Source organism: Chroicocephalus ridibundus, chromosome Z (assembly GCF_963924245.1).
Source record: "Chroicocephalus ridibundus chromosome Z, bChrRid1.1, whole genome shotgun sequence".
NCBI lineage: Eukaryota > Metazoa > Chordata > Aves > Charadriiformes > Laridae > Chroicocephalus > Chroicocephalus ridibundus.
In genome coordinates, this window is record NC_086316.1 from 85,737,022 (window position 1) to 85,757,662 (window position 20,641).

General features: G+C 49.9%; 1 protein-coding gene across 5 annotated transcripts; it reads right to left on the reverse strand.

The window, feature by feature from the left end:
- Nucleotides 1-4,873: 4,873 nt before the first annotated feature.
- Nucleotides 4,874-20,311, reverse strand: CCDC68 (coiled-coil domain containing 68). 5 transcript variants are annotated; one of them, XM_063321297.1, is made up of 10 exons: nucleotides 20,202-20,311; nucleotides 14,079-14,221; nucleotides 11,049-11,186; nucleotides 10,343-10,468; nucleotides 9,928-10,056; nucleotides 8,752-8,834; nucleotides 8,051-8,156; nucleotides 6,790-6,873; nucleotides 6,420-6,496; nucleotides 4,874-5,918 (listed from the first exon to the last, which is right to left on the reverse strand). In XM_063321297.1, exons 2-10 carry the CDS (start codon nucleotides 14,196-14,198, stop codon nucleotides 5,843-5,845), a joined length of 939 nt encoding a protein of 312 aa, XP_063177367.1. In that variant the 5' UTR covers nucleotides 14,199-14,221; nucleotides 20,202-20,311; the 3' UTR covers nucleotides 4,874-5,842. The 5 variants fall into 5 exon arrangements, with proteins under 5 accessions (XP_063177367.1, XP_063177365.1, XP_063177364.1 ...); XM_063321295.1 differs by having other exon boundaries at nucleotides 20,206-20,285; XM_063321294.1 differs by lacking the exon at nucleotides 20,202-20,311 and adding an exon at nucleotides 18,865-18,947 and having other exon boundaries at nucleotides 11,049-11,183.
- Nucleotides 20,312-20,641: the final 330 nt, after the last annotated feature.

The following is a 20,641-nucleotide window of genomic DNA, read 5'->3' on the forward strand; positions in this document are numbered from 1 at the left end:
CTAAATGGCTACTAACAGCTTTGCTGTTTATCAGGTTAACTCTGCAAAAAACTAGATAATGAAACTCTTACTAAAAATTGCCTAAAAATTGCCTGTCCATCATAGTTTGATTCTTACTCCCTTTTTTCTTCAGAACTCTTCCGGTTTAGGTTTCACATGCCCACCAGCAGATTCGCGTTCTTCTGCGTCCTCTTGGTGACATCTGTTTGTCTTCCTGCAGCGTCACGGCTCTTGCAAACCCCCGGTGAGCAACTGCAGCCCGGCACGGATGACTCAGGGCCACTCCTTGCTGCTGTGGTAGGAACTGGAAGCGATAGCAATGTTAAGGTTCACAAGTTCTATGTAATATCCAGGAAATAATGGTAACTGCAGCAATGAAAGAACACTACAGGGGGGCTGCTCACAGTCTTACAGAGCCATGCCTGAATGGGAAGGAACTTTTCTATCCCACGTGCTGGAAGAACCTCTCATGGTTTTATCCAGTACCCACTTTCTGGTTTGAAGGGCTTTCCTCCACTTCTGCTCTAGCTGTGTAATGGATTTTTCAGTGCGGCACAGCATCGTGGCACAGCACTCTGCTAGTTCCAGCTCTTCTGACTGCACTGTGAGCTCCTGAATGTATCCCTCACTGGAGCCACGTATCCTACTGTTCTCATCCTTTTCACGCTCCTCTTGCTCGAAACATTTCACTTTGACGTGTTCAGTCCTATAAATTCTTCCAGGACGCAACCCTGGGAAATGGATTTTCTTTCACTCAGCGTCTCTGGTAGGATATAGCCTCATCCCATCCCACTAGAACTTCAGTCTAGATTCTGCTGTTGCAAAATTTGGTTATGCATATTTGAATTGGAAGTTAAGCATTTGCTTTTGAGCACAAAGACAGCTTGTTTGCCTGCCTGCTAGGTATCCCGCAGCAGGGCTGGAGAGGGAGAAAAGGTCCTATGATACTTTATCCAGGCTGATACTAAAAATTAAATATCAGTGCAGGTATTCTAACCCTGTGGGCTTTTGTCTTGAATTTCAGTCCAGGCACTGGTTTCTCTTTTTATGTCCTTTGGGAAATACCTTATTTCAGTTTTCCAGTGTCCCTCCAGTAAAGTGCTCTTGCTGACGACTTTATTGGGCAGCGTGTGTGGTAATTTTGGAACTGAACAGTGCTGTGCACTGACAAAGGTGATGGTAATGCCCATCCTTCAGAGATGCAACTTGCGGGATCTTACGCCGAGAATAATTAATTTTGGTTTCCTTTTTTCTCTGCATAGTTCTGCCTTCCTCATCTCCAGCAGCTGTCTCGGGCTGTGACATCTACACAGACAGTTCAAGTTACCCAACTTCCTGTTGCATCTGTTCCCTTAATCCTCTTGGCGTGTCCCAGTTAACTCACGTATGCAGGCGTAGTGGCGTTACACCTCTCGGCTCATCCTTAGAGCTCACCATAGTCCATTCTTCTTCCTGATGTACAGGTATTTTTGCCCTCCCGGTTTTAAGCATGAATGTAAAAATGGAGCATCAGAGATGTTAATACACCGTGCTAGAGTGGTGCTGGAGTGCTGGCCTGTGGCTGTAGGGTCTAGCAACCCCCCGGTCGCAGCTCCTTCCGTTTGCCTGCAGCCTTTGGGTAGGTCTGTCTTGGTGGAGGAAACGTGCCCTTTATCCACTGCTAAATATTTGCATTGCCAAAAGTCCAGTGCCAAAGTCTGGTGTTGCTGCTCTGTTTATGAATTGCCAAATTTTGTGAATGTGGAGCCTGTGGGTCATACTCGGAGGAGTGAGGAATCTCACGATCAGCAGGGAATGTCTTGAAGCTGATGTTGCTGCTCTTATTCTGGCATTCGAGCATCCTCTGCTGACCCTGCCCTCACCTTCCCCGGCCCCTCACGTTGGAGCAGCAACTCCAAGACCTTTTTTAGGAAGGCAAGAAAAGAAATGTGTTGTTGTCAAACGGGATTTTTTTTTTTTTTTTGATGCATGCATTGAAATTGAATTTATGCTGCCTGCGTTTACGTTACGCTGCTGTGGTGCCTCGGCCAGCCCTGCCGCCAGGCGGGCAATGGGAGCTGCTGGGCAGGGCCAGGGCAGGGTCCTGCACTGCTTTACATCCTTTGGAATAAAACAGGAGACAGGCGGAGGGGTGGGAATAGCTCGGGCTTGCTGGAAATTGCAGGACAGAAGTGGTGCTAAAGGCAACACACTTTAGATAAGAGAAATGCCCTTAAATGTAGTGTTTACCAGAGAGCCCAGTTTGAGAAGTTCCTTAAGCTTGTAAGTAAGTGCTTGGCTGAATTGGGTCTCGAGTGTCTCTGCAAAGTAAGGAGCTATTGTCAGAGCAAAACGACTAGGGCTAAAATGGTGTAAAATGGGAAAAAAAAAAAACCCTGTACAGAAGTACCAACTCTGTGAAGGAGCTTCTTTTTATTATTTTATTTTAAATATTGTCCAGCCATGAAGAAAATCATTCCATCAACTGAAGAAGGTCAGGAGAGTATTCACGACTAGTCTTCGGTGCGTGGTTTTTAGACATTTAAGCAGATGCTCTCCAGGAGTCCTTAGAGGGTCTGTTGCTCCGTGTAGCCGTACCCGTCCAGAGCCACGAGAGAGCTAAGAAACGGCTGGGGGCCAGGAGATAGCGTGCGGCACATCACGTATTTTAGGCTTCACAATCATTTAAGCTTCTGCTTTCATTTTACGAAATATTTTTATCTATCTGTGATCAGCTAGTAACGTGTGGGTTTTTTTCCTTGTTCTGATGACTCACTCCCAAATAAAAGCGTTTGGCAGGAGCCAGCTCTGTCCTGGCAGGTACCAAGCTGCAGTTACTCTGAAGTAACTCTTGTCTTTTCTATAGCCTTTGCCTTCTGTGGCTTTTTACAGATGTTTGCAAGAGGAAAGGTATTTGCTTCTCTAAAAAACAAGGAAAAAAAGGGGGGTTGGGTGCCTGAAGTGTGCTTTTGTTTTTAAAAAAGAGGAAACATAAGGCAAAACCAGGCAATTTGCTGCCTGCTCGCATGGCTGAGACTGGCAGTGGGTATGATGTAGCAAAAGACATTTGAGAGCAGCTGCCGTTTCCTTGCTGTCTTGGTAACTTTCTAAAAACCGATTGCCTTAACCGTTTTCTGAAGGCTCCATCTTTAACATGCTGAATGTGTGAAGGGTTGTCATAAATACGTTTACATTTTAGAGGACTGGATCATGTAAGAATGTTTATTAATAGCCGTATAAGATGTGATTTTTGATACCTGCTCCGTAGTGACTCTTTAGGATTGTTTCAAGGTAAGAAGTTTTATCTCCTAGAACTATTTCAATCCCATGGACGTAACAAAAGTTTTCAGCCTAAACTTAAAAAAAAAATAAATAAAAAAAATAAAATAATCTGGAGCTGTTATTTTAAAATTTGTATTGTTGGCACTATAACTGAAGAAAAGTGTCAAGTATAAAAATAACCTCAAGCGACTGCTATTTTTATACAGGTGTGAACACTGTAGGAGTTTCAGACCATGCTCTGATCTTTCTTACAAAGAAGAGGAAAAAAAGTGTTGTAACTGATGTCAAGCTGTTAAAATGAATAGTTTTTTACCTGACTGGTAGGAGACCTGGCTTGAGGCATCTTTAAAGAGAAAGCCAAATTTTCACAGCTTCTTTCCTGTCTTAATTCTTATACTTTAAACATAAATTCCCACCCATATAGGATAAGGTTTGTGGTGTGTGTTGGTTTGGTTTTTTTTTTCCCAGAGGATGCTGTTGACTTGGAAGTATTCTTTTTGATGCTGGGCAGATCTGTTTCTAATTTATTGTTATTATTATTTCTATCTGAACTAGTTAAAGGCAACAGAGGAAACGATTCTTTGCTATGTGCTTTTGTTCCATACAGTTACCTAGTTATAACGTTAGAAAATAGACCCTGAAGTTGTCCATCCTCATCGTGCAATAGGGCTTAATGGACAAACTGTATATTAGAAGAAGCCTGTTGTATCTTATTCAACCTACTTACGGAAGTTAAATGGTTCTCCTTTGGTTTTGTTAAGGTATCTTTCACCTTCCGGATAAACACTAAGCATCCTGTATCAATTACCTTTTAAGTGTTTCCTTTTGTTATGCTACTGTAAGCATGGTTTTTGTTTGTCTTCAACAGATCTGTGCTACGTCTAGTGCTATGAGTGTGACTGAAACTATCTTGAACACAAATAGTCTTTTTTTTTTAAATTATAGACGCCCCTTGATTGGACCGTGGCGCTTGCTTCCCGATGTTAATGTCACTCTGTTGTACCAAAGTACCCGTGGCTTCAAAACATACTGTCAACTGATTCACTGGTGTCTGGGTTTGTGTAAAACAGCTGAGGAATGTATCCTGTGACTCGGTTTCTGCACTGTTATTTTCAGAATAAAAGTACATTTTTAAAGCTGATGTCTCAGCTGGTTTGGGGGGGAAGCGGAGGCTTCACCCTAAGAGGCAAAGCCTAGTTCTGCAGCATTAGCCATGTGGCAGCTCAGGAAAACTAGTGGAGGAGAAGGGAAAGAGGAGCAGGGCGTTTCAGGCTGGCCGAGGGTTGCCTGGGGGGAGTTTGCAAACCTCGCTGGGGGTCAGCACCCAGCCTGCCCCACAGCAGCCTTGGCACCCTGACTTCAAATTGAGCCAGTTTCCCCCCAAGAGAGGGCTGGGAAAGGACTGACCACCAGCTCCTTGACAGGGAAATGGTACGATTTACAAAACTCACCCTCTTAAATGGTAAGTACCACCCGGCAGGCTGTGTACCGTGGCACTTGCTGCCTCACCCCACTTTTAAGCAGGTGCCAAGCTTTTATTTGCACCTTAACCGAGCTAATCCTGGAGTGACACCGTGTGTGAATAATTTATCTAAAGGTAGATAAGAAAAGGAACAAACTGAAACTTAGTACCTTAAGCCTTATTTGAGTATCAACACTTTCCTTTATTTATTTTTTCCAAATGCAGCTCTGCCTGCACGCCAGGGATTAGAAGACTGACCAGGGATACGACCAGGTTCCTTCTGTCCCACAGCACGGAGGTGAACGTACGTGTGCAAAGCCGCTGTCGCTCCCCTGGGGACACCATTTAGCTCCCAAGGCGTGCCACATCTCTCAAACTGGGAGATTGCTGACCACCACAGCACCTCTCCCAGGGTAGAGGGGTGAAAAACCAGCCCTCCCCCTGCAAAAGGGATTTCAGCCAGAGGGAAGGCTCAAGGAGGAACTTCACACGCCCACTGACATGGGCAGAAAACTTAATATTTGCCATGAGAATTTTTTCAGGAAAGCAAGAGCCGGGTTAACCCAGAAAGGGAACTGCTCGCTCCTTGCCCGAGGACAACGTGACATTACAGTGCTGCTACGCCTAAAACATGCTGTGCCCGCCGGGTGGAAGGCCTGAAAGGGCAGGACCACCGCTTCACCTCCCCCCTGCGCTACACCCCCAGGTGGGGAAGTGGCAACTGTAACGGTGTGCCAGGTAGCCAAAGGTTTATTTTATAATCTTACCTAAATGAGAGTCACATTAAGCTGAGCCTCTGCTGCAGTCCCTTTGTGCAGGCAGGTGTCTGCCGCTGCCCACACCAGGGCAGCTCTGGCAGAGAGGATCCGGCCACGCAACATCCCCCAGGCATGGCTGGGGCTGCCTTTGCCATCTGGGCTGAGCTCACCACCCCTCTCATCAGCTCTTGCCTTCTTTCCAGCTTTATCCGTTCAAGCGCAGCTCTGCAGCACGTGTTGTAGAGAGGCAGCGTGTGCTGAAGGTGCTTTGCAGTAACAAAGAGGCTGTAGGAGTTACGGGTTGCAACAGACAGAAAAAATCCTTCTGACAAAGGGAGGAGACAAATATCCAGTGGTTCCTTTAGCTGTCTTGCTTCCTCAGCCTGCTCAGCATCAGGTAAGGGGATGCTCCAAAAGCTCCAGAGTCTCGCGGGGCACTGCAGAGTGAAGAACAAGAGGGTGGAGATCACTCAGACGCCCTCACCTGCCTGAGCCAGGCTTAAACCCACCACAACCGTATACGAAATAAGTCAGAGCTTTCTAACTATGGCCCTGGATATGGAGGAGCTGAGAGCAGAAACTGGTATCCAGATCTACTCCAGCAAAGGACTGTATCCCCCAGGAAAAGCTCCCAGTTCATCCTGAATGGATGTCCAGGGTTCTGCAGGTGCCCTTGGTTGATGTGCTGAGCACACCCCCTCTGAGTTGGATGGCTGCCTCGGAGTCAGGACTTGGGCTACCACCATCACCCCACCAGCTACCGAGTTTGAAGCAGAGCTTGTGTTTTTCCTCCCCTTTTCACTGCAGGATGAAGTTTGGTTCCTCCCAGCAAGGCCTGACTCCGCTCACTCAAAGCCCTGTGGGGACACCAGAGGTGGCCTGCAAGAGCTACGGGCTCAGCCGTCCCCGTGCCCCGCGGAACCTCTGAAGGTACTCACTCTGTCCAGACAGCTTTGGAAACTTTAGCCTTGGGCTGGCCAGACCAGAACTCCACTCTGTCTTTCAGTTCTTTATTCTGCAAGGAAAAATATAAAATAAACCCCTCTCAGCATAACGTAGCAGGCAGGGGACAAGCCTAGATGCTACCTAGGACCTGCCCCTCCTCCAGAAAGGTTTTTTTGGGTGGCTGGAGGGATTTTTTTGTGGGTTTTAGGGGTTGTTTGTTTTTGTTTTTTTTTTTAAAACCGAGTGAAAGATGCAGTGCAAAGAAATACCACCCACAAGCCCAGCGGTGTGAAGGGCCCGCCAACTGTAGAGAACTAATTTTGTTCTCTCCCTTCAATATACCTTTTTACTTTCGGACTCTACCTGTGCTTCCAGTGTAGTCAGCTTCTCTGTCAGGTTTTCGATTTTTTTATCTTGGCTTCTGAGTTCGTTATTCAGTTCCTCTGCCTGAGAGTTAGGAAATAAAGTTTGTAAGAGATTACAAACCTTTATACATCAAAAACATCTCTGTGTTTAACAAAACCGAGTTAAACATCTCATTGTCCCAGGGGAATTGCAGACATCTCATTGTCCCAGGGGAATTGCAGACCATTCAAGTCCCTATTCTTTTACCATAGAAGAACTCAAAATAATTGATAAACTGATTTATAAAACAATTTCTTAGCATACAGTATCACGTTTTCCTTAGCATAACAAGTCTACTCTTGTTGGCATATGCACAGAAACCGGATTACGAAAGCGAATTCATGCGGGACCTTCCCCTATCTGCTTGGGAAAAGACGGGCGCTCTGCAGGGCAAGGGGAGTACAGCAGGAGTTCAGCACACAAAAGCAGTCTGTAAGTAAAAGAGCTGACGTTATATTGTCACTGAGGCTGGTGTGAGCATTCAATGCTTATTTGTTGCCAGGTTTTGAGGTTGTCAGCCTGCTGGCTTCGCTCGTGGGAGCAGCCTTCATGTGCGTTTCAGCTTCTCTGGGCAACCTGGGCGAGGGGCTCACCACCCTCACAGGAAAAAATTTCTTCCTAATATCTCATCTAAATCTCCCCTCTTTCAGTTTGAAGCCGTTCCCCCTCGTCCCATGGCTCCCCTCCCTGCTCCAGAGTCCCTCCCCAGCTTTCCTGGAGCCCCTTGAGGGACTGGAAGGGGCTGGAAGGTCTCCGCGGAGCCTTCTCTTCTCCAGGCTGAACCCCCCCAGCTCTCTCAGCCTGTCCTCCCAGCAGAGGGGCTCCAGCCCTCCCAGCATCTCCGGGGCCTCCTCTGGCCCCGCTCCAACAGCTCCGTGTCCTTCTGCTGTTGGTGCCCCAGAGCTGGAGGCAGCACTGCAGGGGGGTCTCCCCCGAGTGGAGCAGAGGGGCAGAATCCCCCCCCTCGCCCTGCTGCCCACGCTGCTGGGGATGCAGCCCAGGCTGCGGGGGGTTTCTGGGCTGAGCCAGCGCACATTGCCGGCCCATGTTGAGCTTCTTGTCGTCAACCAACAGCCCCAATGTTGAATGCATACGGATGTCTGAATGCAGGGGCCACAAAACCAGGCACTGTGTGATGAGCAAGCTGCTCCTCCCCAGCACACACACTTAAGACGAGCCCAGCATCTCCCAGTTCTTTTCCCGGCCGCACCAGCCTCACCTCTTGTATGATGCCTCGCAGGCTGTGATGCTGCGCCTGGATCACGCGCTGCAGGTGGCTGATCTGCTCCTGCAGGGTGGAAATCTGCCTCTGGAGATCCAGGCACCTGCAGGCAAGAGCACAGCACCCCTGGTTCAATCCCTAGGGATCGCTGACCCATTGCTTTGCCATCCCACCTCAGGGTCGGCTCAAGAGCTTGGACGTTTCTGTTCCCATTCTTGGCAGGAATGTTCCTGAGGATACATGGTTGTCATTCATACATATAAAGGCTTCCTTATTGATCAGAACAAATAAAACCGTAGTTTGAGACATATTTTGCCTGGTAGGACCACCCTTATTAGCTACTGATAAGTAAATTAATAAATAATGAAGGCTATTGCCTTACCTACTGCATGCACAATATCACCAAAGCAGCATCGGCTCCACGTTGAGAATCAAGAATGGGAAGCAATTGGTGCATGCAAGGTGGAAGGAAAAGTACTAGGAATTTGAGCAGAATCCACATCTAAGAGCTGTAGGACATCAACTTATCTATCTTGGCTTCTTCAAGCAATCACAATAAATTAGGTTTTGAACCAGTTGCTTTCATCATGAATAATTTTACTCCCAGAAGGAACTTGAGCAAGTGATTGTCTCGTATTCTATGTGAAATAATCCCCCAGAAAGAAATAAAACACACTTTATCACATGCATTTAATCACCGTTTGCCATCTTCGTTCCTTGACATCATCTGTTGAAGCATCTTTTCAAATGACATCTTCTTCTCCATCAGAGTTTTCTTTTCCTAAGGAAACAAAGTTATATAAAAGTTGTATTACAATTCCTACCATTTGCTGAGCAAGAGATGTTTGGCTGTACATTCAATAATTCCACTTAGTGTCTGAAAACAGACAAAATTCAGCAATAACTAGACACATCAACCTACAGCAACATCAGCTGGAGCTACAAACCAGTCTGACCTCTCGGAGTCAAATCCCAAAGAGGTGACAGTACTGATTTACCATGAGAAAAGTCCAAACTCTGTTAAAATAGCGCTTCTTTAATTAATTAGCAAAAATTCTTGGGTCTTGTGGGACTCCATGCCCAGGGTCCAGGGGATACCACATTACTGCTACATCCACCTCTCAAAACCTTGTCCAGAGAGGGAAAAATCTGAACAAAACTGATGACAAACCTCTTAGTATCAGAGAGATTACCTGCCTGTGATCGGGATGGAAATAGATTCATTGACCCCATCTTTACAGTAATCCCAGGACAGGAAAAACTTAGATTTTAAGGTGGCGCTTCTAGAGGAGAAATACCCACCCCTAACAAGCGCGTACGGGAGAAAATACCATGCACGGAGCCACTGCGTCTTCCAACTCAACTAAAGCCACCGAAGAAAATTCACAGTAAAGGAGGAGAAAATTTCTGCAAGTTTCTGTGCAGGCAGCTGTCAGATTGCTACAGCAGTCATTTGCCTGCCCAGGATTTTGGATGCTTACAGTGGCATTTTTCTGAGAATTAAGGAGCAGTTTTTAGTGCTAGGTTGGCTACGTCTTCGTGTCAAAGTACAGCGATGGGGGAAGGTGAAAGAGCAACTCTTCAGGAGTAGACATCATTAATAGCTACAAATTAAGACTGCTCCTCCGTGATGCTCTACAGGTTTTAATAAGTTCTGAAATAAGCGAGAGAGCTCAAATTGCATGTTTAATTTCTAGTTAGGGCTAAAGGTTCTCAATTTGGTCCTTTTGAGCCCCAGTTCCAACAGCTAGCATGCCCCAAACCCTGAAAGCAATTAACTCCTCTTCCCAAGTGTCGGCATTCCCAGGGCCGGTTCCCCACCTGGGCCAGCTCCCGGCGCCGGAGGGACAGACACAAGGAGCGGGCAGACATACCTCCTCCATCCTTTGCACACGCTTCTCCATCTCCTCGATGCGGGTACATTTTTCCCTGAGGCCTTCAGCAAGGCGGTTGGCATCTTCCGAGCTTTGCCGGAGCTTCTCTTCTTGTTGGAGATTGTAGGCCTGGGATCAAGAAAGGTATTAACGCGGGCGGGCTGGGAGCCGGTGAACGCAGCGGATGGACAGAGATGAGGCTCAAGGAATTTCGAGCCACCTCTACCAATCCAATTCCAAGAATTGGGAATAAAACAAAAAAAAATTTTAATTTTCTTATTTATCTTCCCCACTGTGCTAGCAGAAGAGACTCAGTAGCTCCTAGGCTGAGTCTGCAGCACGGAGAGACAAAGCCCGGGTAAATATTTTGATACAGAACAGGATGTTCATGGCCACGCATTGGGGAGATTTGTACCTGTATTTGCTGCTTCTCATTCTCCTGGCTTTTTTTCAGTTCTCCTGAGCGAGTCTGGTAATTCTCGTAGAGTTTCTGGGAGGCGGATCTGAGAGCCTGGATACCTGCCTCTCTCGTGGCTTCCAGCTAGAAAGAGTAATCGTCCAGCACATATATATTGTGCTTTGAAAAAAAAGTGATGTTCTAACCGCATGCTGAAAAAATCAGCCATCTCTACAAGATCAAATTCCAGTATTTACCCTTAAAAAAAAAAAAAAAAGAAGGAATCCTAAACACCTGTGGGCGATATCTGACAGATATTTTAGTTTCCAAATAAAGGCGGATTTACTCAGTATTGAGACACACCCCCCCAGCACAAACAAAGGCTGATGGTTTAAAAGGAGAGATGCACTTCCAACTGCTTGGAAATCCATCTGTTGTCAGCTCCCAACAGAGCTGACTCTGCTGCCTCACTAGCCCCAAATGGGATGTGTCCCCAAAAGCAGATTTTTGACATCAATTTTGTTGCCCGCTGGAACGCGAGAGTTTGAGGCAGCCGGGAAAGGGAAGCAGAATCTGCCCCTTTCCCAAAGGAAAGGCTGCGGCATGGGATCACTGAGCAGGCACTGGGCTGCACCAGCTGAGACCTGACTCTAACTGGGCTGCAAAGCACACAGATTCAGCTGAAACTCTAAAAAAGAAACCAAGCCAAAACACCCAAACACACCTTGATCTTCAGCACTTGGTTCTCCCTGCTCACCAGCAGCAGCTGCTCTTCCGTCTCCTTCATCGTCCTCGCAACGGGACTGCAGCTCCAGCCACTGCTCTTGGACTCCGCTCTACTGCCCGAGGCTTGAGGATGCTGCTAAAGGAAATGCAGGTGGAAATTATTTTTACAATAATAGAAAAACAGCTTGAGTAATCAAACTGACTCTAAAAGACCTGGCTTCTTATAAAGACCCGGCTTCTTATAAAGACCCGTCTCCGGCTCACACGGGGCAGCTCCTCAGGGAAAGGGGTTGGAGCTGCTCCCGGGCAGCAGCCAGCACAATTCTTCCACCTCCACAGATGAGCTGGAATTAAAATGTTCTGCTTGTTCAGCTCGCCAGGGCTTTACATCGGAAATCATTTGCATGGCGATTCCGATTAATAACTCTCTTCCACTCTCTACAGTGTTATCCCACAAATTAATCGGCTTTTACAATATCGCAGCATATTGCATTGTCGGCGAGGCCGCAGAAACGCACGTGAGTAAACGTTGTCCAACACTTCCTTCGAATTACTTCTCGCTCCAGCATATTTTAATTGTTTGGACACATTTCCAAATCTTTTTGCTTCCTAGGGGCTGCCTCTTTGCTCAAAACCACTTGTTTAAAGGGGTTTTAAGTTGCTTAAACCACTTTTCCCCTCTCCGAGGCGTTCACAAACATGTGCTCAGTGCTCGCCTCCCGGCAGGTTTGAGAGCTGGTCCGTGTAAGGAACACGACCTGCCATCGGTGCGATTTCTGCCAGAACACACCGGCATTTATACGGCTTTGGTACACGACACCAAGTTCATTTGTTAAAAATAAACTACTACAAACAAAGGGCAGTCTGTACTTTTTAAAGGGTTCAAACCATAAATCACTTGCTTTTCACTACAGAGGCTTTTCTTCAACCTCATTCCTGCACAGAACAGAGAAAGGAGTAAGCATTTTTTTTTAAAAAAAGAACTTTTTGTGATCAATTATTTCTTAATTAGCCACGTGCAGCCCACTGATCCTTCCTCTCCCTCATTCTGCAGCGCTCTCTTAGGGTCAACTGGGATGCAGAAAAACTGCCTTTTCACATTATCATCACCATGCTCTGCTGCTAAAGCAAAGAAATAAGATATCAGATCTACTAAAGTGAGTCTCATTGCTCACAATATCTCTTATTAAAAAAAAAAAAAACAAACACAAAAACCCAAACCAACAGGGCATGTCCTACCCATTCACGGTAGTTTCAGCATCACGCAGCTTCCCAGGCCCTCCATGAGCTGGTGTCACCACCACAGCATATACTTTTTTCTCCGTAATGGTGTCATGTAAATGATTTTGTATGATGAGATGCTTCAGAATTCATCACAAAATTTTCAGATTCAAAGGTACAGCAAGTATTCGGGAAGTTCATGAAGGTAATTATGAAGGGAATGAAGAAATCTTTTTTCTTTTAACTTAAATCACAACTTTGAGGTCATCTCCTCTGTCATTACACACATTAAAGGCATTCGTTACAGCCCATTCTTCCTGCATTTCCTCTGGCATTCAGGAAAGGAACAACTCAAGACTATTTCATACGTCTCAAAACTGCAGCACATTGTGCTCTCCAAGGCACTCTCCGTTTGTTGACTGATGCCTCCAGGATCATAGAACGGTTTGGGTTGGAAGGGACCTTAAAGCTCATCCAGTGCCGCCCCCTGCCCTGGGCAGGGACACCTCCCACCAGCCCAGGTTGCTCCAAGCCCCGGCCAACCTGGCCTTGAACCCCTCCAGGGATGGGGCAGCCACAGCTTCTCTGGGCAACCTGGGCCAGGGGCTCACCACCCTCACAGCACAGAATTCCTTCCTCAGATCTCATCTCAATCTCCCCTCTTCCAGTTTAAAACCCTTCCCCCTTGTCCCATGGCTCCCCTCCCTGCTCCAGAGTCCCTCCCCAGCTTTCCTGGAGCCCCTTGAGGGACTGGAAGGGGCTCCAAGGTCTCCGCGGAGCCTTCTCTTCTCCAGGCTGACCCCCCCCAGCTCTCTCAGCCTGTCCTCCCAGCAGAGGGGCTCCAGCCCTCCCAGCATCTCTGTGGCCCAGGATCTGCTGTCCCATGGGTCATCCTCCACCTCCTGAGATGCTGGTCCTCCAGGTACCCCACACCAACACTTCTGCTTCAGATCAGGTTGCTCACTGCTTCGGAGCTTCCAGGGACCAAGCCCAGCCGTAAAGCTCAGCTCAGCATCGATGTTGTATCACAAACGTCTTCAAATAAAAACTTGCAGGTTCTAGCTTGCACCACCAGCACAATGTTCAAACTGTTTAGCAGGTGGAAGAGCACCCTTAGATACATATATTTTTTTTATGCATCATATCTCATGTTATTCTTATTGTTTTTCAACTATAATGTGTCCATCCTGCCCTTCCTAACTATTTAGTCACTGTCGTCGTCTGCAAAGCAAGCAAAGAAGCTCCAACCATACGTTTATTCATGCTCTTTTCCATCTTCCCGTCTTTTTTGCATAGGACAGCCAATTTTTGATAAACCTTTGATGGACCCAGGACAACCACTAGCCCAATATCAATCTGCTCATCAGTTGCGGTACTGGACACCCTTTCACTTCCCACTGGGGACACGTTTTATCTCTGCAGCATCTCAGAGCCTTTCCCCGTGCCAATGCTACCCACGGCCAGGCTCCTCCATCCTCCTCCTCCTCGCATCTCCCTGCCGCTCAAGAGCGGTGACGTTGGGTGGGGACGCGCACTCGGGTGTCTCTTGCAACAGTCCTAAACGAGGGCTGGAAAAACCTCACTGGTTTTAAAGTGGTTTAACCCAACCTAAGGCAGCGTTGGCTATAATTAAGTCACTACCCCGGCGCAAACAGCATTTCTAGAACCGATGCGTAACCCGGAAGGTTTTCCAAGTGCGTATTGCCATGCAGGTCAGAAGTTTCTCTTTCAGTCGTTATTAGTCTTCCTCCCCCTGTTTCCTGCTGAGGCAACGAAAGGAAGAGAAGAGCGACAACTGCAGAAATACCTTTTTCACGTATTCGGCTTCCTCGGTGATTTGGGAACACGAGGATCCATAAAGGACGTAGTTTCCCTCCGAGCCGCGGTCTTCTCGTGTTATTTGCTCCGTGAGCAGCAGGGTAGTCATCACTATCCGCGCGTTCCGCTGTTCTGCGCAAGCGAGAGGAGAGAGGGGCTTGTTTCATTACGCAAGGATGGAGAATAATCCCATTATTTCGTCCCATTTCATCACAGCTCAGCTTTAGGGACGCGTCAGAGCCAAGCAGGCATTGCAAGCTTAAAGCACCAAACATTAAGGACCACTTAAAAAAAAAAAAAATAATTCAGACAGCTGATTTTTTTTTTTTAATAGAAAAGATACTTTCACGCATTATTTTCACTGAAGATTTCAATTACTTTTTACTAACAACCTGCACCCCAATCCTATATTATTTCAGAAAACACATGGCCGGAGATTCCCAGGCAGAAAATAAGTGAGTAACTCACACGGGCATGGAGTTTAAGAACAAAACAAAACTTTTACCATCCACCTGCGACGTCTATAAACTAAACTCAATTATCCTGCGCACAGTAACCCTGCCGCCGCCAGGGAATTCAGTCCACGCTTGGCTCCACATTCCCAGTGACTCCGCCAGAGCAGAACTGGTTTTAATCAGGTTCAGGAGGATTATCCCCATCCTGCTTAGATGCCAGCAGCAGCACAAAGCTTGAATGATACCGTAACTCTCAGGAAAAAAAAAACCAAACCCACAAACTATGAGGGGGGGGGAATAGATGGGAAACAAAAAATAAGGCTTTTTTTCCTCCCCATATTGCGCAGGGAGAATCAAGTCCTGAGCACCTTCGGTTGGGTTTGCGCTGTGCAATGGTGACATCCAGTGTCAGCTGCGTTGCTCTGAACCCAGCGCCTGGATCTCAAGACGCCGGTTTCCAGCCCCATCCCGGCTGCACGTCAGACAAGCTGATTTTTTAACGAGCACATTTGAAGGGTCTGGAACCAATTAACGTTAGCACAGAGGGATAATAAAGCCACTTACGGAGCTTGGAGGGCGTGGATGGGCTCAGAGTGGAAAAGACAGAGAGTGGTTGCGCTTTGCAAAGCTTACAGATAATTTCCGATAATATTTCATTTAAAAATGAATTTATTTTTCAAAGACTGAAGTTCAAGGTCTCGGGGCTCCCGCCGTTCGGCTCAGTAACAGCGCAGCACCGATGCCGCGGGCCAAACCCTCCCGTTCCCTGAGTCATCCCAACACCGAGGATTGCAGCACTCCCAGGATGATTTAGCACATTTCTTAACTGGCTCATTTTCTAATAAAATATAATTAGGCGACTTGAAACATTTACTGCTGTGTTGGAGGAAGAATGCCGTTCCCACGGAGAGTGGGACAGAGCTGCTTTGCGCAACTGCCCAGGTGGATCGGCAGCAGCTCACCCACACCAGGGACATCTCAGCAGTACCTCATCTCCCGGGCAGACAACAGCAGAAAGCTAAATTAGAAATTAACTGTAAAGAAATTTAACACAAGAGCTTTAAGTGCCCCAGGGCTACTAGGACTCCAATTCTTAGGCGATTCACAAATTTGAAATAAAAACTCGTATTGCTTTCCTTTTTCTCCACTTTCTAAAATACAGGAGCATCAGCAGACGCCCCATCCCCGGCCATCACGGAGCTGACCCGTCCATTCTGGACATGGGAGAGAGGAGGAAAATCAGGTTGCGCGAGAGTGAGCTCCCTTTCCTACCATGGCTTCTGCTTGAAAAGCAAGGAGGAGCTGGATACCCAGGCACAACCTTCGAGGGCTTTGACCTCAAGCCAAAAAAAAAAAATCATTCCCTCCAAATGTCATCCCCTGATTTCACAGTGGCAGAGTTTATCCAGGCTGGGGGATAAAGCAGAAATCCCAGGTGCTTCCAGCCGTGGCACAGAAGAGGTTTTTCGTGGGTACAGAGGACGGTTCCCACCAAGGCTGCAAGGGGTTAAACAAAGTTTGTTCTGTCTTGCTGGCTGCTGGTTTCCACCCAGCAGCTCCTGAGTCACCCAACACAAAGGCAGCCCAGGATCAATTCTCCTTCCAGCCTATTCTAATCCAGGCTGAAACCTCGCTCGCCCCCAGGGAATAAGTCCTGGAATGGAAATGTTTGCCAGCTCGGAAGCAGCTGAGCCAGGAGAAGCCAGTGATAACAAGTCCAGCTCTCTAACTTGACCTACTGGCTCTGCGCTGGGTGGGAGAAGTCCTTGGGAGGGTCCTGCTCCCCCAGCTGGGAAACCACCAGCAGGAGCTCACGGACCTCAGCACTCCTCCGGGCAACCACCATCAGCAGGGCAGCAGCCCACCAGGCCTCACAGCTGGACTTGCCCATAGGGATGCACAGCTGGAGCTCACGGACCTCAGCACTCCTCCGGGCAACCACCATCAGCAGGGCAGCAGCCCACCGGGCCTCACAGCTGGACTTGCCCATAGGGATGCACAGCTGGAGCTGCCCATCAAGACTCACAGCTGGAGCTCATGGACTTCAGCACTCCTCCGGGCAACCACCAGCAGCGGGGCAGCAGCCCACTGGGCTGCACAGCTGGATGTGCCCGTAGGGATGCACAGCTGGAGCTCATGGATCCAGCACTCTTCCGGGCACCTCTGTCCTCGCGGTAGGGGGTGCCAGCAGAACCATCACCCCGAGCTCAGCACCACCACCCCCCCCCAGCCCCCAGGGGATGGGTGCTCAGGGTGTTGGCACCCCTGGAACACCCTACAGAGCGATCGGCCCCGGGGGAAGCTCCGCGCCACGCAAACACTCCCTCCGCTCGGGAAGTGAGCGTAACAAGAAGCGCCAAGTTCATCTATTATTGACGGACTTTCCTCGCTAGAAGGCACAATTTCAGAGGCTCAGCGTTTGCCGAAAAATCCCGCTGCCGCCCTGGATAAACACTCACCTTTGGGTGACCCATGAGGCACGCCGCCTTTTCTCTGCTGGGCCCGGGATTGCCAACGCAGGGGTGACAAACGCAGAATATTCAAGCTCTGTTTTTACAATTGTAAGAGCGCATCTCTCTGCTTTTGCTTACCATGGGCGGCTTGCTCGGAAGCTCCCAGGAGGGAAAATCCAGGACACAGCAAGCAGGAAAGCACCACCCTCGCTTTACATAAGGAACAGCCCAAATTATTCAGAATAACGTTATTTTGAGTAACATTCCAGTAGAAACGAGTGGTTCTGCTTGTCCAGAAAGTGATGCGGCTCCTTGGCCACCCTATTACAGGTTCCTCAGAGCCGAAGGTGCCGCAGAGATGGGTCCCCCGGGTGCGTGGGCTGCAGGGGACAGGCAGGATTGTCACAGCCAGGGCAGGCTGGCAGCTGAAGGGGGACACCTGCGAATTTAAAGGGACCAACAGCAGCTCGCCCGCAATCACGACAGCCAGGCATTTACCCTACACCTCTTTTAAAGCTGGGCAGCGTGACCAGCTCTGAAACCAAGGCAGGGCTGCACCGGAGTAATTCCGGTTGAAATTAATCCATTTAATTGCAATTACCGGGAGGAGTCAGATAAAGTCAGTCCATGACAGCCTCCAGCTGAGCGCTGTAACTCCAACACAAGGTTTCTGCAGGGTTTGCCCCCCACCCCCCCGGCCCCGTGCACGCCCCAGGGAGAGCCAGGTAAATAAATACCGCACTGCTTCCACAGCTGAGCGGGAGTTTATATAGAATTTATTCGCCTTTTAATGCCTGGGCACCCCCAGACAAGCGGTTATTTGTACTGGTGTCCTCACAAGTGGTGGAAAAATGTTGGGAAAACAGTTTTTATGAATACATGAACGTACACGTAAACACGACCGTCCCTCCGCAGGCAAATACACCTTTTTTTATACTCTCCCACCGCACAAAAGCGCTTCCGCAGGCAGCCGAAGGAGAGGGCAAAGATCAGATAACCGGCGACAGGCAGCACAACACGCAATTAAACCCCAAAATAAGCAGCGGGGACACTTTGCAGACAACCCCCAGACTTTCAACCACGAGGCATTCGCTCATCCAAATGGCAACAACCTGTGCACGAGCCGCAAAGAATAATTCACTTTTCTCTTTCCACAGACTCATTAGCGAGGGCAGGGATACAGGAAAGAAATAAATGGCGAGAAATAAAGCAAATGGGGGTTTGCTTTATTAAAAGCACGGAGGAGGGGGGGGGTGGGGGTGTGAAAGGCAGTGCCAGGGGACGGGGATCCGTCAGGGTTTGGTTTCCTGGGGTTTGCTAAGTTGGGGGAAATGCTGAAAAAGCACTTGGGGTCCCAGCCGGCAGCAAAGGACGGCCAGACCCAGCAGCTTGGGCCCCAAATTTAGGGATGGGACCTGTCCCCCAACAGCCCCCGGTGCAGCGGGGCCCAGGAGGGGCTTCTTTGGGTGCCACTGGGGGCCAGCGAGGGGGCTCTTTGGGTTCCACCAGGGAGGAGGTCGGAAAGGGACCTCTCTGGGTGCCACTGGGTGCTGGGGAGGGGACTCTTTGGGCGCCACCAGGGGCCAGGGAGGGGATTCTTTGGGTGCCACCAGGGGCTCTTTGAGTGCCACTGGGGGCCAGCAAGGGGGCTCTTTGCGTTCCACCCTGGAGGAGGTCGGAAAGGGACCTCTCTGGGTGCCACCAGGGGCTGGGGAGGGGGCTCTTTGGGTGCCACTGGGGGGTTTGGGTGCCACCGGGGGCCGGCGAGGGGGCTCTTTGGGTGCCACCGGGGATTCTCTGGGTGCCCCGGGGGGAAGAACGGCCGCCGCTGCCCCCGCACCCCCCCGCAGCCGGAGCCGAGACTCACCTTTGGAGGGGGCGGACATGCTCCCCCCCGCCGCCGCTCCCGGGCAGCCCCTGGACCCCCCCGCACCGACACCCGCCGCTGCCCGCTCCGCTGCCGGGGCTCGGCGGCCCCCACCCGCCCGGCCACGCCCTCACCTGCGGCCACGCCCCCCGACCACGCCCTCACCTGAGGCCACGCCCCCGCCCCGGCTGTTCCCTCTTGGGTTTGTCACCGAACTCCTCTTTTCCTACCGGGGGGGCGGGAGAAGGTGCGCGGCGGGGTGTCCCACCCGGCTGGGGGGATCGGTGCCGACCGGGAGGGAGGGAAACGGGAGGGAGAAAAGGGGGAAAATGGGGTCAATCCAGGTAAAAGCGAGGCACGGCGCGGCGCGTGTCTTGAAGGAAAAGGGGAGCAGCCTGAAGAAGAGGGCTCGAAGGAAAAGCATTGGCGGAATACGGCGGCGAAAGGCACAGACATACTGGGAAGCAGGCTAAGGGGGAGGAGGTAAAAGGGAGGACGGGCGAGCAAAGACAGAAGTGGTCCATAAAGCGCGTTACGAACAGGAAAGTCTTGACCGGCAAGTCCAGCCCCTGGGACTGTCGCCCTCCCTGTCTCACAGCGCTCACAAGTGCACCGGCCTGCACTCAGTTTTCTGTTTCCAGCAACATTTTGAACCCGAGGGGGGTTTTGCCCAGGCAGGGGAGAGCCCAGTGCGGCACACCCGTATGTCACCTGCCATACGTCCCCTGCCATACGTGACCTGCTATATGTGCCCTGCTATCCATCCCCTGCCATACATCCCCTGCCATACGTCCCCTGCCATACGTCCCCTGCCATACATCCTCTGCCTTATGTCCCCTGCCACACGTGACCTGCCATACATCCCCTGCCATACATCCCCTGCCATCCATCCCCTGCTGTACGTCCCCTGCCGTACATCCCCTGCCATACGTCCCCTGCCATATGTGCCCATGTGGCCGGGGTGGGGGTGGTCGAAACCCTCCCGCTGTGCACACACAGCACCTCCCCGGGGTTAAAGGCCCCTTTTCTGAGCAAGGCCATCGCGATGCTCCCTGTGGGAGCCCTGCGTCCCAACGCCACATCTCCGTTGGAGCGGAAGAGGATTTCCTTATTAATTAGTAATCAGGTAAGAAAAAAATGGTGGGTTTTTTTTTTCCTTCTGCCTGGGACATGCGGCCCCTTCTCGCTTCCCTCCCCAAAGAGCCTCGAAGGCAAAGCCGGCCCCGCTCCCAGCCCTGGCTGTGGAACCAACAGGAGAACGGCAGCGCCCACCCAAAGTCGAACCCACGGAGCGAAGGGCGAGCGCTGCCAGCCCCCCAGGGAGGTCCCCACCTCACCTACCTGCTCCTGCCCCGCTGCCAGCTACTCCTCACCCCCGGCTGGTTCCTCCTCAGCAAGGGAAGCCCTTAAATCTCGCCAACGGGGAGCCCAAGAGGCGGCTTTTCTTGTTATCAGAGCGATTTAAATAGCTAACCGTTGGTGGTTAATCTTTAGCGCTTTCCTGGGACCAACAACCTCCCCGGCAGGCTCCAGCTGCTCCCCGCGGCCCAGAAAGGCGGAATCCAGGGTGGTGATTTCATTCGCGTTTATTGCTTAAGAAAGGCGAGGCCAAATGCAACTTGATAAATTTTTTTGGAAGCTGGGTATGGAACTGCTTGCAAACTTTGCAAACAACTCCCCTGCATTTCGCCGCGGGAAATCTCTGGGGGGTTTAAGATTTAGCACGTTGCGGCGCCATCGCGAGAGCGGAGCATTGATGTAGGGTGACGTGGGGATA